At 37.8% G+C, this 22925-nt stretch overlaps 1 protein-coding gene across 2 annotated transcripts; it reads right to left on the bottom strand.

Moving 5' to 3' along the window:
- Positions 1-329: 329 nt before the first annotated feature.
- On the bottom strand, positions 330-22578 carry adcyap1r1b (adenylate cyclase activating polypeptide 1b (pituitary) receptor type I). 2 transcript variants are annotated; one of them, XM_055051952.1, is made up of 14 exons: positions 22277-22578; positions 14141-14256; positions 11632-11728; positions 10519-10632; positions 10125-10228; positions 9936-10033; positions 8726-8858; positions 8485-8638; positions 8343-8403; positions 8193-8262; positions 7486-7577; positions 7198-7327; positions 6029-6070; positions 330-4832 (listed from the first exon to the last, which is right to left on the bottom strand). In XM_055051952.1, the coding sequence occupies exons 2-14, from the start codon at positions 14195-14197 to the stop codon at positions 4464-4466; spliced, it is 1521 nt and encodes a 506-aa protein (XP_054907927.1). In that variant the 5' UTR covers positions 14198-14256; positions 22277-22578; the 3' UTR covers positions 330-4463. The 2 variants fall into 2 exon arrangements, with proteins under 2 accessions (XP_054907927.1, XP_054907935.1); XM_055051960.1 differs by having other exon boundaries at positions 4533-4819.
- Between the last annotated feature and the right edge of the window lie 347 nt (positions 22579-22925).

The raw sequence follows: 22925 nt of genomic DNA, 5'->3' as shown, positions 1-22925 counted from the left end.
GCGAACCCATCTTGAGAAATCATCTAATTAGAAAATTAAATGTATTTAGTTTATCTTTACAATTCTGAATGCATTACAAGAAATATATATTTTAAGGTGTTACTTATCTGTTTTGAAAAAAGATTTAAAAAAAATAAATTTTGTCACTTTTTTTAAGAAAAGTAGATTTTACAACACAAACAAATATTTTGTCCATGAAACTACTCTACACACTCTGGCATGAAGTCCACATCAAATACATTGAGGTTTATTGATACAAAGTGACAAAATTTAAATAAATTTACTGTTGTGAACATTTTGGGGCAGCATGAAAAATTTGAGTGAACAAGTGAGCCAACAAGTTAAACATTTATTTTGATACACTTTTTTTTTTCATAATATACAAAAACACTTGATATTCACAAAAAAAAGATAATACAATGAAAACAATCGAAAAGGAGCAATTAAAAGAAGCTCACATTATACATTCAGCAACCTAGTAACAAAATGCTGAACCCAATGTCATCATTTCAGCAGATTCAATCAATATAGTTATGCATTCATTTTAAATCAAACACTAAACTAATAAAAAATCTGGCCATGCTTCACAGTAAAAACAAAAAGTCTTGCAGTTTTTATGGCACTGTACTTTCCCTCATGTTTGTTAACATTCAAAGGAAAAGCTTTTTTACAGAGTGAGAACTAAGATCCACAAAACATTTCACAGTTAACCCCCGCAAAACACACCTTTTAGCTTATTTGCTGCCTCATGCTGTCATTACAGTAGTTTCAGCTCAAGAGAATATCCTCTCTTGTAACCTTGTCTCACAAAAATGCATGCATCGGCCTTTCTGAGTACAGGGGAATTACGTGAGGCTTTATTTAATAACACAATCCCTATTTAAGAAAATAATATTAAAAACATGAGAACAATCAGCATAAAATCTTTAGATGGCAGCTATTCACATAAAACTCCATTTACATTTACAAAGTACAACATTTGCAGCTTGTTTCTGTTTTGCACATTTAAACTGCAGTTTAAGTCACAACTGTTGGCTACAGAAGACTTCACCTAACTACTTCATACTTCAGAACGAGTTCAAATAATAGATGCAGGATAATAATAGCAACTCCTTTGCCTGACATCAACATAGTACTGGCAAAATAAGGCTCCAACTCCTTTATCAACAGCCAAAGGAAATAAAGCAGTTGAGATTGTCTTTAATGTTTGTGATGGATGTTTAACTGAGCCAGAGCGGAGGTGATGCGTGATTGTCCAGCCCTTTCCCCAGTTTGAACTGGGCCCTCTTTTGGCTGCAGCTGGATCTGTGCTGCTATTACTGCAGCTCAGGGTGAACGCACAGCACAGCAGGACGGTACAGTTTCTGATCAGCCCTTCCCTCATTGCATGGATGAGACGCGTGTGGGGATTACACTGATATGTGCTCAAAGTTGAATGTCTGGAATAGTCACTTCTGTGTAAGAGGGAATGGTTAAGAGATGTGATGAAGCTTAAATACATCAATTTTGGTCCATTTTATCATTTTTAGGCTCCAAAGGAAAATGCCGTTTAGTCTGAAAATGAACCAAATTATGTATAATGAATACATAAAACAATACAATACTGTCATTATCTGACATAAATAAATAATCAGTATTTAATACAAATATCACAATCTACATATTTTTAAAAATATGTGGAATCCATTACATCTCCTGAAAAGCATAAAACTTCACTGAAATGTGTACATATGATGTAGGGAACAGTGTAATTGTGAGATAAAACACTGTTTTAGTGAAAACAATTAGTCAGATTTTTAACTCATCCAGGAAAATGATTAAAGTACTCTCAAGGCTTCCATGTTTTAAGTACAAGATTTTTTACACAAGCAAGGAAAAACTGTGCATTAACCCTTTGTTTTACTTTGCAGTTTTGTTTTTAAAAGCTAAGAAAACTATTAAACAGAAGTCAAAATACTGGTTTTGTGCTTGAAGGCACTTCTGGAGACACAAAGCAGTGTGGAGCGTTGAGATTCAGAGGACAGAAGGACACATCTGCAGAAATGTGCAGATGACAGCTGCAAAAATGGGACTTATTTGATTACACAGTGAGTAATCAAATAAGTCATATTTGGAATGAAAGGATTCCACCACAGTAACAAAAAAATCTTCTTCTGCCATCACTTTACACCCTCTTTCATTTTGGAGGGTTTCAGTATCAGGCGACAATAAACAGGAACTTTTTTTTAACCAGGTAGTAAAAAGTATTTTTGATCTAACATCAGGTGTCCAGAGCACTACAGATTTACCTTATAGTTATTTCTCAAAGATGGAAAAGTCAAGTATCCTCTTTTAGTCTGACTCTGACATAAAGAGGAGTTTAGAAGCCAGGTTCTGCTTATGAAAGGATCTGAGCAAATGAACAAGTGTGGCCACCTTTTTGAAAGTAGGATCTTTTCAGTTTGCTGGTGAACATTTTACAGATGAAAAGGTAGAAAGTCAGCAGCAATAAAATTAGAGAAACAGTAGTTGTAGTCCATCCATCTGGATAAGACTGGGTCATTTACAAAGTAATCAGATTACTATTCAGCAAAGCCACTGAATAGATGTGGCTTGTGTGAAGTGAATTCACACAAAAAATATCTCAGCTCAGCTTAGTTTTGCAGAGCTGCAGATGAACTGTCAAGTACAGTAGTGGAGGTATGAAGGTTTAAAGGATGATGATAAACACTGCAGCCAATCTACAATGATTGAAAAAGCAAAAAAAATGAAGGTGTTTAATGTCCTAGTCAAAGTCTAAACATCAATCTGATTGAAAATCTGTGCAAAAACAAATATCTGCAAATGTTGATGGATTTAAGAATGATTGGAAAGAAGAGTGGCAAAAAACCTGAACTGTGTGAAAGTCTGATCCAGTCAAACAATAAGAAAATGACTATCGAGAGCTTCTGCTACTAAAATCTGTCCCACAAGTAGCTAATTTACCGTATGAAGTGTATTTAGGTTTTCATAAACAGTATCTTCATTTTTGCTTCATCTTCATTTCTTAGTACTGACTGTGTGGCCTTGGTTATGCTTTTCTGACACTTGAAGGTAGATCTAATTATTTTACAACCTGGTAGAAGCCTGATCATTTTATCATTGTGATATGCAAACAGTTAAAACAGTGTGTACTTTATTTTAAAACCATACTTCATATAATTCTTCCTCCTGGGTTCTCAAGCATACCTCAAGAAACAGAAACTGGAAAGTGATTGAGGTTTCTGAGGATGTAGACCTTTCATTGAAGACCTTTATATTATCTCTGGTAAAGAGACACTAGATGTGACGGAATAATATTTATCTTATTATTTATTATAGTGATCTGGCTCCACAGCAGCCCACTCAACACTAAAATAAACCTTGCATCCAGTTAAAGCACTGACTTCTCAGAAAAAAGAGAGAGAAAGACAAAAACAACTGCATAACAACAGTTACTTCAACTTCATGCAAGTAAATGAACTCACAATGTTTTCATTGACATTTTTTGTACTGGTGGCTGTCCTCTGAGCAGCGCTGAAGTTTTTAAAAGAGGTGTTTGTGGTCGTATTAGACAAACCTCAGTGTCTCTCAAACGTTAAAGTCAGAATCGAAACCCTGCGTCTGTTTTGGCTAGACATTTCTTTACGAAAACCACTGGTTATTTTTCTTCCTGACATTCTTCTGCTTGGATTCATCACACATGTTCGCTATAAAGCAGTCACAGCTTGACAGTAAGGAATAATATAAATAAAACATTTATAGTCACTTTATATCATATTTGCTGCAGATGTTTGTCTAAATTATTCTGTTGTAGGTGAAACCAGACACAAACACCAGCAAGAACTCTCTGTCTCTGTCCGTTAAACGGTCACTACATAAATTTAGTCTTGCAGCTTTAAGTCGCTGTAGACACCAGTGTTGAAAATCGGTGCAAGACAGGCAGATTTATTCTGAGTGTCAGCAAAGAATTTGGAGTAAGCTCTTTAAACCACAGTTACAATTCGCTTGATGCAACACAGATTATTGTTTTTACTCTCCACTAACGTTTCAGTCATCTTTGCGACAGGATTAATCCGGTAATCAAATTGTACAAGATATGCTGACAGTCACAACAACAGCTCCTGCAAAGCCACTGAAGCTGTCACACAAGTTTCTTTTCCAGAGTAAATAAAACCCAATGCAAAATGAAAAGTAATCTCTCACTCTTCTAAGTTATTTACAGCTCTGTGATTAGTGTCTTTTTGCAGCTACGAGCTAAACAGGAATGCCGAGTAACATTTGGACGGACTGGAATCAACAGTTTGAGGACGTCCCTAAATAACGGACTGGTCCCGTCATGTTGCTCAGCAGCACCAGACAACTTTTAAAACTATCACAACACGTAGAGACAGAAGGCGATACTTCTCAATGTTTCAGCCAGGAAACAACAGAGTGCAGTGAGTCCTTATTTGGCACATTCAGGTTCACACAAGAGGCTGTTTGGGGTCGCTGGAGTTCAGCTGTGTCTCCATGGTGGATTCATCAGGGTCCGTGTTGAAGAACGGGTCGGTGAGGTTGGTCATTGGGATGATGGTGGGCGGGCTGGGGTCGGCGGCGGCAGGTCCGGTAGAGACATCCCCAGAGGGGCCACTCAGGTGGCCGGGGTCTCGGCCTGCAGGCTGGACATTCGGATCTGCGAGCTGCTCTTGCTGAGGATGGACAGCTGCGTCCCCCCGTTCACCCCACTGCTCGCCAGCGAAGGATGCCGGTGCTTCAGGTCCACAGCAAAGTACCTGTTCACCGTCCAGCTGCGCCATTTCCTCTTGATCTCCGATTGCACCTTGAGGGATATACTTCACAAGGTCATTATTAATGGACCGTGCTGGATAGAGACAGGCTCGCTGCCCTTCATTCTCCACAACTGAGCTAAAGTAATCTGTGCTGAATCAAAATCAGCTGGAAAAAAGCTCCAAACGCATCTGCATGTCAAACAGATAAGCTAAAAAGCATAAACACTAAAGGAAAACATTGAATAATAATATAATCTCTTCCAAAGGATTAGGAGATAAAATACATTTACAAGATAGTTTTCTTAATATTTTCTTAATGAGTCTTGAGGTTCAGTATGCTACATTTAAAAAAATTTACATTTTAAAAATTTAACTATGAAAAGGCATGCAATCAATTATTGCAATTATTTATTAACAAAAACTGACTAACAGAAAATAAAGAATCAAGAATAGATATTCAAAAACATTTAAAAACTGCAACAAGAAAACAAAACTTTGCTCGCTTTGATTGAATTTTGATCTAGAAAATATACTACTTAATATTACAGTTACAATATATAACTGTAAGATTACACTGTTATAAGTTTGAGTACTTTTGTTATTTTTATTTCATATACAACTGTTAATTAATCAACTGATATATTTTATTTTTTATTATTTCATGTTGTTTGTTAAAAAGTTTTTGATTATTTTTGAATTATTAAATTTTGTTGTGTATTTTCTACATTTTAGATATCAATTTCACTGTATTGTTTTCTTTCTCTCCATCAATATCTATTTACTTTAAAAAAATATGTTCTTATCCATCATACATCAAATATACGACAGCCTTTTTGTCGAAAGGCATGTAAAAAAAAAAAAAAACGCCAATTTAAATTAATGGGTAAATTATAAAAAAAATACTCTTGTTATTATCCACTTATCAATTAATGCTACAAACTTAGCTTAGATTTTCTTTTCATTCTTGTTATGTAACTGCAAATGAAATACCTCTAAAAAGTTTTTGCGTTAGCATCGTGAGGTTATTCTTTACGTGTAATGAGCTGCTTATTACAGATTTCAGTGCAATTATAACATTGAAAACAATATTCTTTTAGCAATAAATTATTAAGAAAAAAGAATCATAAAAACAAATCTAACCAGGCAATTTAGGTTTTGTAAGTTAAATATCTGAAATCAGGAGCTAATGTTTTTCTTGAATCTTGCATTGATGCACTTTCTTGAATGAGATGATTTGAAATGTTTAAGTTGAGACTTACCTCTCCATTCAGGAAGCAGTAGAGAACAGCCACCACAAAGCCCTGCAGGAAAATAAAACACAACTGAACATTCAATCTGGAGAGACTCAGACACAGAAAGAAAGCCATTAGAAAAGTTTATTGACATGCATAAATTAAGTCTTTGGCGCTCGGGCCCCGGCCAAGGACATCGAGCTGTGACTGCGATAAGCTCGGATGTGCATTCCCGATGCTGATAGGAATGTCATGGAGAGCCAGGACAGTGGAGGTGGGTTGAGCGCAGCAGCGAAGCGGAAGACGCCTTGGATGGACGTCCTTATCAACTGGGGCATGGTCGGTGATTGGCTGTGACATGGCTTGGTCCAGCGATGATAGGTCGTCGTTGATCAGCGGGATGCACCGATTGGATGATGCAGGTGGGGCTAAAGAGTCTTCCAGTTTGAATTTACGCCTAGGCTTCATTTGAACCACATCTGCTGCAAAACAAGCCTCTGCGTTTCAGCCATTAAATTAAGTCCAATCTTTAAGCTACTGCAATAAAAGTTGCAACACAAATGTCTTAACAATAAGACACAGTAATTATGCAGAAGTTCACTCTAAAAGGAGATAGTGAAATTCATTTAGAAAGCCACCTTAATGACCTGCAAAAATGATTAGCATTTGTGAAACTGTGTAGAATTAAACTTTATAGAACTGAGTGAAAATTAAATCCAAGTCAGTTTGGGCATAAAGTCTTTCTGACTTCTCATCCAGACAAAATCTACTTTTGAAGTAGAGGCTGTAATTATATTAAAAAACAAGCAGATATTTTAGTTTTGAAAAACATTTAGTTTTGTGTGTATTTTTGGTTCTGATGTCTTATCTCATCTCTTGCTTAACAAGTTTAAAGAATAATAAAGGAAAAGAAGGAAGAATAAGACAAAGATAAATAAGAACAAAGTTTCTTTTGGTACATTAGAAAATGGATTCTAACACACATTAAATAATTATTCAGAAAGATGAACAAGTGAATGTATATTTATTCTCTCTGTCAGTAGGGGGAACCAAGGTAAACGCTTTAAAATGTTTCAATCAAATTAGTCCAAATTTGTGGATTCAGTCTGACACAGGTTCAGGTCATACATTTCTCTATGTAAATTCTCTACGAGTAAATAAGCTAAAAAGGTTATTCAGGAAGTGGACAGAATCACCTGAAAGGATCCCAGACCGAGCTCAAAGACAAGGCGTTCCCTCTTGCTGACGTTTTCCGGGGAGAAGGCGAACACGGTGTAGTGGATCCCAAATAGGGGGATCAGCAGCAGAGTAGAACGGGCCAGTCTCCTGCAACACAGCAAATATTAGCCACTGTTATATTATGATCGTTAACAACAGAAAGCCTAAGCACACTTATAGAAGTCATCGTACAGATAAAGCTTCACTTGTTGTTAGTCTTAAATATTTTTGATACAGACATAAAATGTGATGTAAGATTTACTCACAGGTAAATACTGGACTCATTCCCACCGATGTCTGGAGACTGCAGCTTCTGAACGAGGATGACGATGATACCAATGAAGAGTACAAAATTGATCTGCAAACACACACACACACAGGAAAATGTCATTAATCTGTATAATAGAAAACTTCCCTCAATATTCAAATGTATTTGATCTAACTGTGTAAAGCATCCAACAACAGAACATTTTTTATCAGAGTAGTTTCACCAGTAACTTGTACCCATTTCCTTTTACCAGATTTTTATTTTAGATATTCTAAAACTAATAAGTTTTATTTTCCTTCATTTACACAAAACCACCAAACTTGACTGTCATATATTTTGTTAATTTTGATAGCATGTAAACATTTAAACATCAGATGTACACATCTATTCCTATTCCACTCTAAACATCTCTGGTGCTTCTGCTTTCCACCAATTATCTTTGAAAACCTCCAACAACTTGATTATGCTCAACTTGGGTAAATTCAATTGATTAAACACTATTTTGAATATTGCATATAGACTACACCACCATTCAGGAATTTGTGGATATTAGTCATTAAAGACACAAGAAAACCTCCTTTAATTTAAAGAAAACTGTATTAAAATTGGCTTTAGAAGAAGTCTGTAATGGAACAAAATGTGGAAACTGTAAATCGGTACATATTATTGAGACAATGTATGTGTGTTTTTATCATTGTTTCTCACCATAATTGAAGCCAGAACAGGTCCCTTTATCACCCACCAGATGGCAGCATTGTCATTCATGTCCCAACACCTGAGAGAGCAAAAAATATTCACAACATGCACACACAAACCTCAGCACAAGTTTTCTTTCATCTTTTATTTAGAACCAACCCTATGTCATCATAGTGCAGCCTCAGGACCGCCCAGATGGTCACACACACTGTTGGCGTTCCTGTTGAAAATCACAATCACTGATGCAATCAATGCATCAAATGTTTGACCACCTCATTTAGACGAGGTTTAGAGATCTCACCCCAGCCGATTACAATGTACCAGTAGAAGTATCTCTTCTCAGGGAAGAAAGTCTCCACCAGTAAAGTGAAGAGGTACAGACCCTCGATGAAGAGCCAGAAGTAGTTGGAGAGGACGCAGTAGTGGAAGAATATCATCACAGCTCGACACTCCAGCTTCAGGAACGATGGAAAGCAGAGAGTTAAGAATCACCAAGAGGAAGAAAAGACCTGCGTGTGCATGCGTGTGTTTATGTAACTTACAGTGTGTATGAAGCAGTGGTCACTGTCTTCCTCTGCGTAAAGCACACTGTCTTTGATGAAAACAGAAATTGCTCTCAGGATGAACGACACGAAAAGGTTCATGTGGATGAAGTTCCTGGTGCAGTGCAGCTTCCTGTGAGGAAAGCAAAGAAGAACTCTGCATGCTGAAGATGCTCATATTCAAGTATTTATTTTGCCTGCTGATAAACATTATCAACTGGTAGTAAAAAGAAATATAAATGCAATGGGTCATAAAAAGCTTAATTGGGACTTAGTTCACAAACATAAACAGGTCTTTGTTTCAGAATGCTGTGATTTTTTTTTACATTTTTGAAAATTTGCTCTCTTGTATAAAGTATTCATAGCATACAAACCTTTTCACATTACCACCAAAAACCGTGGTGTATTTTAGTTGTATATCAAAGACCAACACATAATGATACATAATTAAGCAAAATAATCAGAGGCCAAAATGCTAATGAACTCATTTGCATTACTGGCTTTTGGGAAGCCAGTTTCCACCAACATGTTCATCACCTGAATCCATTCATTATAATGGATGTTAGCATATTTACTGGTTTGCTATACCAGATGATGTTTCTTTATATCTAAATAGCAGATTACTAATCTTCCGCTCATTGGTTTTGCAGTAATTGTAACATTATAATCATCATTTGGCAGCATTTTCATTTTGCTGGGCAGTGTCCAGCTCACTGGGCAACTGCTTCCTCACAAGGATTAAAAAGTCCCTGAATAACCGAACCACCTCTTCATCACACTCCCCTCAGGCAGATTCAGACCCCAAACATCCATAGACAGTTTGTGAAACTGTTTTTCCCCCCCAAGCCTTAAACACTCTACAGTCACACCAACACAGATGATAGCACAGAATCAAATTTGACCTTAGACTCTTTAAAACGTGACTCTTGCTATCTGCAAGCAGCTACTGGATCCCTCCAAACAGACTATTGTAGTATATTGTTCAATGACAAAAAACAAATCTGGGTATCAAGTATTTTTCTTATCTTTTCTTTTTTTCCTTTTGATTAGATGCATGATTTTTAGTAGCTTTATTTCTTCTGACTTTCAGTCTGACTTTTTTAAGCTTTAGCCACTTTAAACTATTTAAACATTATGATTTTGTCTGTAACAAATTTCCAACACATCGATAACACAATTTTTCTTTCTTCTCTCTTTCTGAAAGCCTCACCTGAATCTGCACAGGATGACCATAGCTGTGGTGAGGGACACCAGAGAGGTGCTGTAGCCCACTGTGTACAGAGCCTTCACTGACACATAATACATGTCCTGAACAAAAATAAAAACATGAACACAATAAGAACTGAGTGCAGAGGCTGCAATATGAAGGTCTGAAACTGACAGTCGGTGGTAAACTCACAGGGTGGCTGCTGTTTCCTTCCTCATACAGGCAGGCTTCAATATAATGAGGAAAGAGCTCTGACCAGCCAAACTCTGTGCAGTTTCGACTCACCTTCCCCAATTCTGTGGGCACAGAAAAACTACAGTTATTTCCTAAATGAAATACAGAAAATCAAATGATCATGCATAAATGTGAAAAGTTTTGAATGAATCGGCACAAAACTCATCACATCCAAGTAGTGAAAATAAACAAAATGGAGATAAAACAACATATCCAAACGTTACAAAGAAACTGATCCAGTTCAAAGTTTTGAATAATGTTTTGAAATGTAAATTCTTGACACAAAGGCTTTTCCGCTAACAGAATGAGTAAATGGAGCTTTTAGTAAATGTAATAATAAGATAGGACTGACCGTAGTCTTCCTCACTCATGAACTGAGAGAAGAGTTCTGGACAGTTCATCTGGATCACCTCCCCGACCTTGGCCGGCTGCCAACATGTAAGATTGTCCCAGAACCACGGACAGTCTGAGGACGCAGTGTGAACACAAATGCCTCGTTTTAGTTTTAAAAGGCCACCGCACATTCACAAAAACGCCAAAATACCACTTTATAAGGTCAGTGCCCAGTTGCTTGGATATCCGTAAATTGCAGAACCACACATATATTTCCCTTATGAAATAAGAGCTGTTTTCTACTAAATAACTGCCACAGAAATGTTTTTAAATAAGTTATATGGATCATTAAAACATCTTGGCACATCTTAAAGTGCCAAGATGTTTTAAGCATGTCCCAGTTTGAAAAACAACTGGTTTAACCAGTCAAGCTACCTTCTTCACATCAAGGAAGGCCAAACAAATATATTTAAAACATGTTAATTTCTTTCTTTTCTTTATTTATATATATAGTGATACATATGCCACTTTATTTTCCAGAAAAAACACATAGGAAGCAGACGTTTTTTTTCAGAGTAAGATAGGATGTTTCTAGCATAATCAGCTAATATCTGATTCTGTCACTTGCTTTAATGCCTAAATCAAGCAAAACATGAAAAAGGCTGAAGCAGTATGCTTATTATTTCTGGTCATGTAAATCAGAGAACATGGTGAAGAAAAGCTCCTCAGTGTAATCTCCCCCTCATCCTCCATGCTTACTGCCGAAGACATGCCCATCAGTCACTAATCCCATTAAATTTTCATCATCATGACCATGAGACAACTTTAAAGTCCCAAAACCATCAAGATCTCTGCATAAAAACTGGAGACACAGACTGAAAAAAAAGATTTCTCTTTGTTTTTATGCAGCTAATAAGGCAGATTTACACATACAGAGGAGCACAGAGAAGCCTTTTATCATCACCCTGCAGACAAAGCAGGTCAGAGTTAACCACAGCTGGTAGAACTATCTACTGCTCATTAGTATGACGACCCTCAAGATGTTCTAATTATTAATCTCAGTGTTACTTAGCTCCTCATTGAAAACTGTTAAATGAACAATTACTATGCTGGTGAGGAATTAAAAACCTACCAAATTCTGAGTCTGAATCTTCCAGAGCCATCATCTCCATACATTTCTCCTGCTCCCTCTTGATGACGCAGTTAGAGGGGACCTGTTGCCTCGAACCCTGGAAAATAGAATAGAAAAAACCCACACACAAATAAAAGAGGTCATCGCTCGGGGAAGTGTTTAAGCACAGTTAAATAAATCATTGCACAGCGGCTGGCAGCCATCACAATGTGAATTGACCCTGGAATAACTGCATTAGTCTGGTGAAAACAAAAGCTCTCAGGCATGTACTTTTTTCATACTGGTCCAGGCCAGGACTAGCTCCTGATCGCTAAAACACTCAGACACGGACAGAGAGAGGCGTTTGCTGCAGTGACGTCTTCACAGTCGGAGATAGAGATCATAAAGGTGGTCACAGCTCTGAGATACAACCACAGAGATGGAGGTCAAGTCCACGTACACCATTTTTACAGCTCCTCTGAGAGGTGACGGCAGGAGTGAGGCAGACTGAACGGGATATTTAATTGGTCTTTTTATGTGAAATTTTGAGTCTCAGTGCAGGCGCCGGTCAGGAATACGTCACATCAAAGCTATAAAGTGTGTCAGGAGAGCATTTAAACATTGAGTTTTAGCAGCGAAAAGAGATCAAGTCAAGTAAAATAAATAAATAAAGCAATTTAAAAACAACTAAATTTCACCAAAGTGCTGAACAAGTCAAATGTGGTTATGAACAAAACAGCAAACTGACTCAAGCAGACTGACATATTAATGCACACAATAAAAACAATGTAAAAATGATGATTAATATGAAAAAAAGCATAAAATACAGAACCTCTAAATATATAAAAAGTATATAAATAAAGAGATGAATTGTGTGAATCATGTTCTAATTCACAGTCATGTAAAGATGTTGGCAAAGGTTGTGAATACTTCAAGGGAAGAGATTAATTTAATACAATTTGAAATAAAGTTGTAAACGGTAACTCATAAATATTCTGGACAAAAAACTTGTAAAATCACTTAAATTTAGTCTTATTTACTGGCAGGTGTGAAGACTCATGCTCAGAGGTATCGGCTCGTAACTGAATCCTCCAAGAGCAAAATCCTCCAAGAGCAAAATCTAAACGTCTTCTAGTGAAGTTAGTGTGTATGTAGTGTTGAGAAACTCTAAGAAAACCCATCTACACATTTACAAACTGATTCATGCCAATTAAGACAAAGGGCTCGTGATATCTCCAGTCCATATAAACAACACACGAAAAAAGCACAAACATGGAAAATGTTCATGACCGATGGGGAATGTTGAACTTTTAACAGTTAACAGGCCAGAATAATGCTGAACAAACACTGAATAAATGATGAAAGAAGATCTTTATCCATTGTTCCTACCACATGCTGATCAATGAATTATTGATGCAGACACTCCATATGGTTACTTTAAGTGTGTGAAGATCAATCTTTAATTTATTCAGATGATGTCAACACTTGCAGCTGACTCGGTTGGTTTGTTTTATTTCATTACATTTAAACTGATGATTCACTTGTGCAGAAGACAGGCAGTTTCACAAACATCTGTCTGCATCATCCCTATGACTCCCCTTAGAATACAGGGGATTGGCATTACCAGTGTTTTGTCTTACCATAAACTAAGTGGGTGCTGACCACAAAAGAAGTCCTTGCTCTGAAATGAACAAATTGAGCATGAATGAAAAGTGTAGTTTCATTCATGCTGAGGATTCATGTGGGGATTTGTTCCTCGCATGAACAAATCAACTGGATTTGTTCATTTGAGAAGCTACACATTTCTTCGTGAGAGGAATTTTGTGGCGAGGGAAGAAAAATTTTGAACCATTTGGCCACAATGACCATGTCTGTGGAAGTCACAGGGAGGCTTTCAATACAGAGATGGTAGCATCATGCTGCATAAATGCCTTAGTGGTTCTGCTGCCTCACACAATGGAATAATAACAATCAGGATTATTTCAAACACAGCTCAAGTTATTTACCAGATGGTTAAAACTTGTACACAGTTGGGTTGGATAATATAAATAATAAATGGTTTTGCAATAAATTGAACAGGTTAGAATTTAGGCTAATGAAATTAGCCTCTGTATAGAAAATTTATAGACTGGGCATAAAATATGAGTCTGTTTCAAACATAGGATCTAGCCATATTGCCTAGAGGAAAGATCACATTTCTATTCATAACCATTTCATCAGAGAAAATACACATTTCATAACTTGTCCATCCAATTCTTGGTCTTTATCTAATCCACGTTGAAAAAAAATGTGAAAACAAAGAAATCATTTATAAATTAAATGTATTGTTTAAAAAGAATTGCACAAGTTCAAATCAGTAAAAGCCTCTTCTCTGTTCAAACAGAGGGAAGCCCTGTTTTGATCCCACTACTTTTGTAATTTGTGAACTGTCAAATATGATCCGAGTTAGATTCATATCTTAAGCAGGCATCTGATCATGACGATTTTACACAGTCAACTGAGGTTTGAATCACAAAAATGTAGGACTTACCGAAGGCAAAATTAGAAGAAGGGCGAGGGTTAGAAAGTTGATTTTAACAGCAAACATTTTGTTCTTCAGTAGTTTCCAGTTTCTGCAGCTACACAGATGCCAGTTCACCTCGGGATCTGAAACCAGCATGGCAAAGAAAGATGTTACGTCCTTTCTCATCACTTGGCCCTTTTGCACTGCAACAACCTTCAAGCTGTATTTTATAAGTGCACACCTAAATCAAAAATCCAGTTCAGAGTTTTTGTGTTTGATCAAAACTCTATTTCACTAAGTTTAACTCTGAATCTGTTTCAAGAAAATAATGATGAATACTAAAACTGAGTGATTGTCAGTTGATGCTTTCTATGCAGAAATAAACACATTTTTTAAACATGCCAATTCAGTTGCAAATTTATTTAGATGCAGATTTTACTAACTGTACAGTGTTATTTCTCTTGAGTTGTAAAATTGCCCTCACTGTATAGGTTCTTATTTTTATTATTATTATTATTATTTTTCAATTTGCTGCTGATAGTGGAGCAAAAAAAGGCTATTATTGTTGTATTTTATTCATGCTCTGCATTCTAACTCTTTCTTTTTAAGCCTGCTCACAAAACATGACTTGTCTCCTAATATAAGGTACAAATGGGTTTAGAGCAAAGAAAACAAAGTGTAAAGCTTTTCAAAGACATTTATGCATATTTAAAAGAGTTTTGCTTCCAAAAGACACTGTAAAGCTTTGATTTTGTACATAAAAAAAATCAGACATATTGTTAATCAATAGGATTAACCAATTATGTGAACTGCACTCTGTTTTTTGTGCAGTTGATGCTTTCTGATGAAAATGGGCCAATTACAAGCTTGTGAATGTGAGTGTTTAATAGGCTTGGGTGCAAGCAGCATGAGTCAAGCCAGCAGGGTTTTGCCGAACAAAGCCAAGTAGCAGGACCAGGCGCTCGGGCCTCGTCCCGCAGGGAGATCATGGCAGCTTGGCATTCCTACTCCACCAATCCCTGCCAGCAGCAAGCGTTGTCAATGGCAACGACTGGGAGAGCTGCTGAGTTTGGATCCCAACTTGAGCACATGGACCTGCAGCCTCCTCCTGCTTCTTCTTCTGCTCAACTGGAAATACACTCTCTTGGATCGGACTACGTTTCCTTTTATGGGAGCAACAGCAAATATTTCAAATTAAATGTAGAAAAAAAAATTCGGGAGAAAACATTAAGCTCAAATTGCTGGAGTCATCTAGCGTTCAACATGAAGCAACGAGATTGCACACAATAAAGACTAAAGACAGATGATCACATTTGTGGTGTTAATGTTATGCATGTTTAAAAACTACAAATGGCCACCTGCGATGACATCATAAAAGGGAGCGTCAGGCTCAGGCAGGCAGGTGATGCTGATTGTATGATGAGGCCTATGCATGATGTTTGGAGGATCGGAGAATAAAGCGTTATCGATGACACAGTTGGACTCATGCACTCTTTTCCTTAAATAACACGACAACATTTGCATGTAGCATTGCAGACACTCTGAGTTCTGATGGATTTCCAAAGAAAAGCTCATTCCAAAGGTTTTAGAGACATTAGCAAACAAACAAAATTATGAAGACCAAATGAAAAGAACACCAGATAAGTCAGTTAAAAGTATGTTAACTTTTGAACATTTCATTGTAAAAATGAACAAGTGACCACATGGTACTACTGCAAATCTACCAAGGCATGGCTGTGACATGCTGGGCAAGGAAAAGCTTAATCAAAGGAGCAGCAAAGAAACTGATGGAAAGTCTGGAGGAGTTGTAGAGATCCATAGTTCAGCTGGGAGTCTCTGCTGATATACAGAAAAAAAACATCAATCATGTATTTTACAACTTTGGCCGCCACAGTAGAGTAATAAGAAGAAATTCACAAGAAATCTTGTTGAAAGTTTGCGGCAACCACAACCTAACAACAAGCTGAAAATGGCCATAAAGCATAATCCATGTGTGGTGGAAACCTAATTCACATGGTGAAACACAGTAGTGGCAGGATCATTCTGCAGGATTTCCTTTCTTGAGTAAGGTCTTAGACATATAATCAGATCTCTAATAGAAGGTTTTAAAAGCACTTTTTGGATTTTTATTTGTGAAAACTACAAAAAGCAACAAAAACAGTTATCTTCTTGTTCTCACTGTGCTTTTTCAAATTGTTCTAAACCATAACATAAAAAGGGACTCAGAGTTTATAGTGTCGACTTTTGAAATTATCCTGCCTGTTCTTGCATACGCCAAGATACAAATGACCATATTACAGCCCAAGGCCAATTTGAATAGAATGTTTCACTTAAATTCAAAGAGACACTAAGACCATGTTGGAAACAGCTGTGTAAGCAGCTCAACAAAACACACACAATGTTTAAAGTTGGTCAGAAATGGAAATCAGAATGTGTGGGCATGTTTTTGGGGGTTTTTTTGTCCGTGACTGTGAGCTCAGCAGCTGCTCACGACCATCGTCTCCGAGCCGTAATCAGCGGTTTAATGAGTCTCGGTAGCTTTCATGTTCAACTCAGTCAGCCTGAGTGTGTATAATGTCTGAAACTCTGTTTAAAAAGTACTTGATTAAAACAACACACAAACAGGCACGTCCATCCTCCTGATTAATTTCAAGCACATATTTCACACTGGGTTCCACTCGCTTGTGTGAGTAAAGCAGCACCAAAAAGGAGGAGAAAAAAGTTTGAGAATGTGAGTGGGTGTTTGTCTTAGCCTTAATGAATCCTCTCAGGGAGAGGAGTTTTTTTTTCCCTCAGGAATAAACAGGAAACACAGTGATGATCAATCACCTGCATTGCTGCTGCGCTCTCTGTAGAAACGCTGTGATGAAACGCAGCGTTGGACAGACAAGGAAGATGGAAAGGAGAGAGCGGTGTAACCCACTTTGGTATGAAGTGAGAGCAGGTTTGCCCTTTGGGACACGGTTTTGTCGAGATTTGAAAGCCACCCTGACTTCATCCTCTGAAATTCTTCTCTTCATCTGTCATTGAGAGAACTAAATCGACTCTCTGCTTCAGGATTTATCATCTAATGTGTTAATCCAGCTCCAGACGGTCTAATTCCCTCTGAATATCTCCGCAAGTCACTCAAGTCCATGTCGCTAAATTTAGCTCAAAGAATTATGAGAGGAATTAATATACCAAGACAAGACTTGGTTAATTTTTGGGCCGAGAGGAATGGACCGAGGAGGGATATGAAAACTGGCCTGGTTTCTCGCTCCCATTAGGCTCCGTCTTTCCCACAATTCATTTGGGATCTGGGCCATCACAAGTCTGAGGAGAAAACACTTTGAAGCAAAAAGAAATAAAGGATCCATTAAAATAATATCACATCATCCTGAGAGACATATAAACAGGCAGTGTCCCAAAACACCAAACCAGTAATTAAATACATTTTATTAAATAAGTAAAGATCCCAACCACACAATGAGTTTTTTGATTTTACATATTTCACATCTGTAATTTGTCATTGTTGATTTTTCCAGAGTCCTTTCTCGAGGTTATTTTAGAATTTCTTGCAACTTTTATACTCATCCCTGCTCCAACACACCAAAACCCAAAAAAAAAAAAAATCTCCTTGGCATGTCAATAAGTTCTGTGAAGGCCTGGTCAATAAGCAGTCATTTGATTCAGTTGTACTAGAGCGCGGATGCAGATTAAAGTTCATTTTCAATTTGTAAAATTTCAGCTTTTGTATCTAAAACTCATTCAGCATCATTAGTGATTGATAGTTATTACAGTAGGAGACTGTGCCTTGTTAAGAATTAGGGAAAGGGCAACACTGGAACAGAGACTCTCAGTGAACAGAGGCAGAGATTATGGCAACAGAGGAAAAACATTTTGCAACAACCAAAACAAATAAGAGGAAGCCTTTAATTTGTTTTGTTATTGCTGTTGAAGAGATGAAGGCAAAGTATAATACAGTTTGCTTTAAAACTACTTTTTATGGCTTTAGGTTGAAAGATATCATTAGACCAAAGTACCTAGGGTTTACACACAGGATATTTATTAAATACACCCAAATGGAGGCATACATGCAACTTAAAATTAATTTAATTAATAAACTAGGACAGTTGTTTTCTGTAATTGCTTGACTCTGAGGGCCCGAAATGACAATCACCACAGTACATTTATGGGAGTTAAGGAGTTTATTAAAAGTACCGATTTTGGTGGGAGTATAGAACTGGCAGAGGAACACTAATTAGCAGCTCAAAAGGATGACGTTGGTGCTCTGATCCAGATTGTGGAAATCTAAATGAGGCAACAATAACTTTTGGGAAAAGCCAGCTTGCCAAGTGACGTCACAGAATGCGATGGGAATCCAAGACAGGACATATAAAATCCACAAAACTGACAAATCTAATCTAGCAAGACAGAGATCGGTTAGGAGACTGGAAGGGGTTGTTATCTGAAATGCAGATTTTAGGATGATTAAAAAGGGAGCAGGAAAAAGGCAAAAGTCAGTGATCAAAATCAGAATGGAAAACCAGGAAGTGTATGCCCAGAGGGGCAAGCGGAGAGGTCAATAGGCAAGACCACCGGATATACTTTCACATTATGGCAATGACTAAATGGCAAAATGGAGTTAATAGTAGAAAAAGAGCAGGTGGAACACATAGGGTAAATCCAGCGGCAGGTGAGTTGAATACACTACATTATATGGAGTCTGTGGCGTGGCAGGGAAACAAACTCATTATATCTAGATGATATGAGTGAGTTTTGATTGCAGATTTGGGAAATTAGACATGCATAATCATTTATATTGCATTTCATACAATCACTTTGCTCTCCTCAAAAGGAGATACTCCCAAAAAATAAGGAGCTACACCACCTCACCTATTAACACATTCTGTGGACAATTTCATAATAATTTGGCTCAGTGACTGTGTGTATTTAGATTGTATTATTACATATAAGAGATCTGGAGAACAAGTTTCCTCCTTTTGCAGTGTTTCAGCATCCAAGCATCACCTCTTCACAGATTGGTGAGTTTTAACAGTTTGTGCTTTAAACAATTTCCTCTCTATGGCCACTTTTCAAACTTTGAGCGTGTGAGCTTTAGAATATTGCTGTTTTTTTTATATATTCAGGACATCCTTAGAGTAATTCACTAAGTGTTCTCTTTCTTAGGGCTACAAAGACTTTTTATCTTGTCCCATAAACTGATGCTTTGTCCCAGATTTTGACTAGCTCCAGTTTTCGAAACCCAACCCCAGAGGATGCAAAAGAATTGTTCTAGTATGAGTACTATCTATGACCCTTACACAGCTATATTATTACTCTGTTTTGTTTGGACTAATAGGACAGAAAACAGAAGAGGAATAGTATATCAAGCTGCTATTGACAGGGTCAACGACACACTTTTAAGGTTTACTTTATATGTTGAAATTGTTTTAAAGTCACAGTGTAGTGATTAAATTTCATTTAATTCATTTCATTTTGTGAGCAGATGAAACACATTGTCAGGAATTTCCCTTGCTTCACTGTAACACAAAGCCTCTGTAAAAACTTAGCATTTCGCCCAGGAGACACACATACCAGCATAAACATGTTTGTTTATGTTAGATTTGGACAGGACAAGTTCACAGTTTCAACTTAGTTTTCTGAATTAATCAAAGACAATAAATGATTGGCCAATTGAAAAAAAACCTGTCAATGTTTAAAGAAAAAATTGTAATTTTTGGAGGCTGAAGTATTCATCTGAGGTAAATTATTGCTTATTAGAAACAAAAATCCATTTTAGTATTAAAGAACCAGCAGCATTCGCAGGGACAGCATAACTAAAAGCTCTTTCCCAGAATGTCTTTATGCAGAGACACTTCTGATTTTCCGTACAGCACACTGGGCAGTAAGACACGCTTGTCGCCTGCATGGCTGCACCATAACACCCGACACTGGGAGCATCTTTATAGTCCCAGGTTCCAGTCTGCAAATCCACTCTCTTTCAGGCTTATCAGTGTAAATTTCTCTGAATATCTGTCATCTCTTTCTACATGGCCACATTCAAATGCTTCAACTGCAAAAAGCAAGAATCTTCACAATCTACCCATTTGCCAGATGGGTCAAAATGGTTACCACCAAATAAAATCAAGTGCAAGCAATTGCTTTCAGAAGTCATCTAACTAGGAAACAGGGCCTGCATGTAATTTCCATCCTTCAAAAATTAAGAATGGAAAAACCACAAACCTACAAAGTCATGATTTTCACCATAAACATAAAGTTTGGGTAAAACAAACAATAATCAGAAATTTATCCATGAAATCAATGGCTATTCTGAGATGATGCAGAAATTAGTTTGGGTGATCTGTGAACTGGGCAACTTTAACCCTGCACAGATCTGATTTTTGTGGAAAGTGGAAATGCCAAAGCAGTTGGTCAAAGAGAGTTATAAGGAATCCTTGCAGTTGAGTGATGTAGGGTAAGCTGCACAGTGAAACATGGTGGAGTTTCACTGTGGTAATGATTTTCTTTAGCGGAGACAAAGAAAATCTTTGTCCCGCTAAAGGATAAAAATTTGGAAGACGGATGGACCTGAATACAAGGCAGTCCTAGAAGACAATCAGTGTTAAGATGCAGAAGACTTCAGGTTGAGACGAAACAACGGTCCCAATCAACCAGTGCGATAGTTCAGATTAAAGCATTTTTCTTCCTGGAAAATAAAAATATTACATGCAGCTGTAAGCACTAAAGTTGCAACCTTATGTGCACTGTGTACACTTTAAGATGAGAGACACCTGTGTTTTTGTGTTTCACTTTACATCAGTGTTGCTATTGATTTCCCAGATAATGTGTGCAAAGCTCATCAATACGTTCCCTATTTCTTTTCAGTTTTGCAACATTAAAGGTTTTCTGTCAAGCCAGAGGCAACAATACCCCTTAACGACGCTCATGCTTTGTCTCTTGCAGCTGTTTGCATCAGCATCCACTTCTTCTTGATCGCCAGAGACACTGTTTGTTCACATACTGGGTCCGGCATTCTTCTGTCCTCCTCTCCTTCATTTTCTGTCTCTTTTGCACTGAAAGCTGCCCAGCAGCAGGCTAATTGGATGATTTTTAAATGTCAGTCTTTTTCATTCGCAGCTGTGTCCTTATTCTCCAAATATTTTAACATCAGTGTCCAAGTTGTGCATTTGGAAGTATTTCTTTGCCATAACTTGAAAAAAAAAATCTAAACAAGACTGTATGGTTTCTGGACCCAGATGTGAACAAAATATCTAAACAAGGAAGAACTACACACGCTGTGTTGGGTTTTGGATAAACAAGTCATCTGTTCGACATTTCTCGCAAATGAATCCGTGCTGTTTGTCGTGTTTTGGGTTCGTATTTTGGACACAGGTGAACATATAGCACCTGTTTGGCACTGAACAAGGTTCAGGGTAGACATGGAACTCATTCATCACTCTTTATGAATGAGGCCGCAGCTGAACACTCAGTAATGTAAACAAATAGCTCAGCAATGTTTAATTTTTTTTTTTTTAACTGTGTAACCAAACCAGACGGATGTGTGCTATTACAAACAAACTGGATTGCACCCACACTCTTTCTCTTTTTCACCAAACAGTTAGAGGCGTTGAGGCACTGAAAGAAAGCCGACAGAAGGAAGCAGCAGAGAGGGAGGATATTTCATGTATATCCGCCCATGTTGTCCACAGAAAAGAGAAAAAGCTACAACTGGATTTCAATGAAAGCATTGCAAGGTCACACACAACCTTTATATGCAAAGATCTTTGTTTCATGCAATGAATATAACCAGACATGTATGTGTGAATATCATTTAGAAGAGAATTCCTGCAGGAATCTTGAGCTGTAATAATATCTGCATAAAAAGGATAAATATTGATGGAGTCTTCATTCCAATCCTGCTATTGTTAGTTGCATTGGCTAACCAACTTGACCCAACTGCACCTCCATAATTGCTGTATACAGAGCTCTACCGCGCAAACTGCGCTCAGTATGCAGCCACTGATGGAAAACCTCCTTAGCTGCTGAGCCGCCACATGCCGCAAGATCCCAGTAGACTCATTTCCATCAATCCCTTGCATGCACCACCTCGTACTCCGCAGAACTGCCTTGTCCAGCTCTATGTGATGTAGCTCTAATTCATCATTTTCTGATGTGGCTTACCATTTTCTCCACATCTTCCCAGTGCAACTCCTGCGCGCTGGTGACGAATCCTCCCTCCCCGGGCTGAGACCGAGAAGGATTCCTCGGAGCTTCAGGGCGACACAACTTACGGAGGGGAATAAAAGAATACAGAAATATTTGTTGCAGGCCGAGTGACAATGCAACAATATTTATTTTTTTTAATCTGTTTCTCCAGCACAGATTTTAAGAAGCAGAGTCAGATCTGTGCTCATCTGGAGCGATGCCGCTGCCCCGCGGATTGCTTCGCCCTCCACGCAAGAATGCGCTGCGCATTTCAACTAAGCTTCCCGTCTTCTCCTCTCAGCCTCCCTCGTCTCCCCCTCCCTTCACACAAACTCACACAGACACGCATACGTGCGGGCAAAATGAAACACAGAGCAACACTGGGAGATGACTCAAACGGAGCGGGTTCAGCCATTTACTGTCACCCTATTTGACATAAAAAGACCATATGGATGCGCGACAAAGTGGAGCAATCGGTCAGTGTGCGTGTACGAGCGTGTGTGTGATCCTGGGGTGACCATGAAGGATCATGCAGTCCAAACAACAGACGCTGGGACCATGGACAGCCATCATAATTATGTTGTGGATGCCCAGAAGGGAAAATTCAAAGCAAGGAGAAGACCTG

This window comes from Poeciliopsis prolifica, unplaced genomic scaffold (assembly GCF_027474105.1).
Source record: "Poeciliopsis prolifica strain line A6 unplaced genomic scaffold, Auburn_PproV2 SCAFFOLD002, whole genome shotgun sequence".
Lineage (NCBI taxonomy): Eukaryota > Metazoa > Chordata > Actinopteri > Cyprinodontiformes > Poeciliidae > Poeciliopsis > Poeciliopsis prolifica.
This window is presented reverse-complemented; position numbering and strand designations above follow the sequence as displayed.

What these genes read in the sequence shown, in the direction of transcription:
- adcyap1r1b (XM_055051952.1), bottom strand. Translation starts at nt 14,197, where the DNA reads ATGTTTGCTGTTAAAATCAACTTTCTAACCCTCGCCCTTCTTCTAATT. An exon ending in AGATTCAGACTCAGAATTTG is followed by an intron (nt 10,633 to 11,631) that starts GTAGGTTTTTAA and finishes CTGCGTCCTCAG; the next exon opens with ACTGTCCGTGGTTCTGGGAC. An exon ending in AATGAGTCCAGTATTTACCT is followed by an intron (nt 7,328 to 7,485) that starts GTGAGTAAATCT and finishes GCTGTGTTGCAG; the next exon opens with GAGACTGGCCCGTTCTACTC.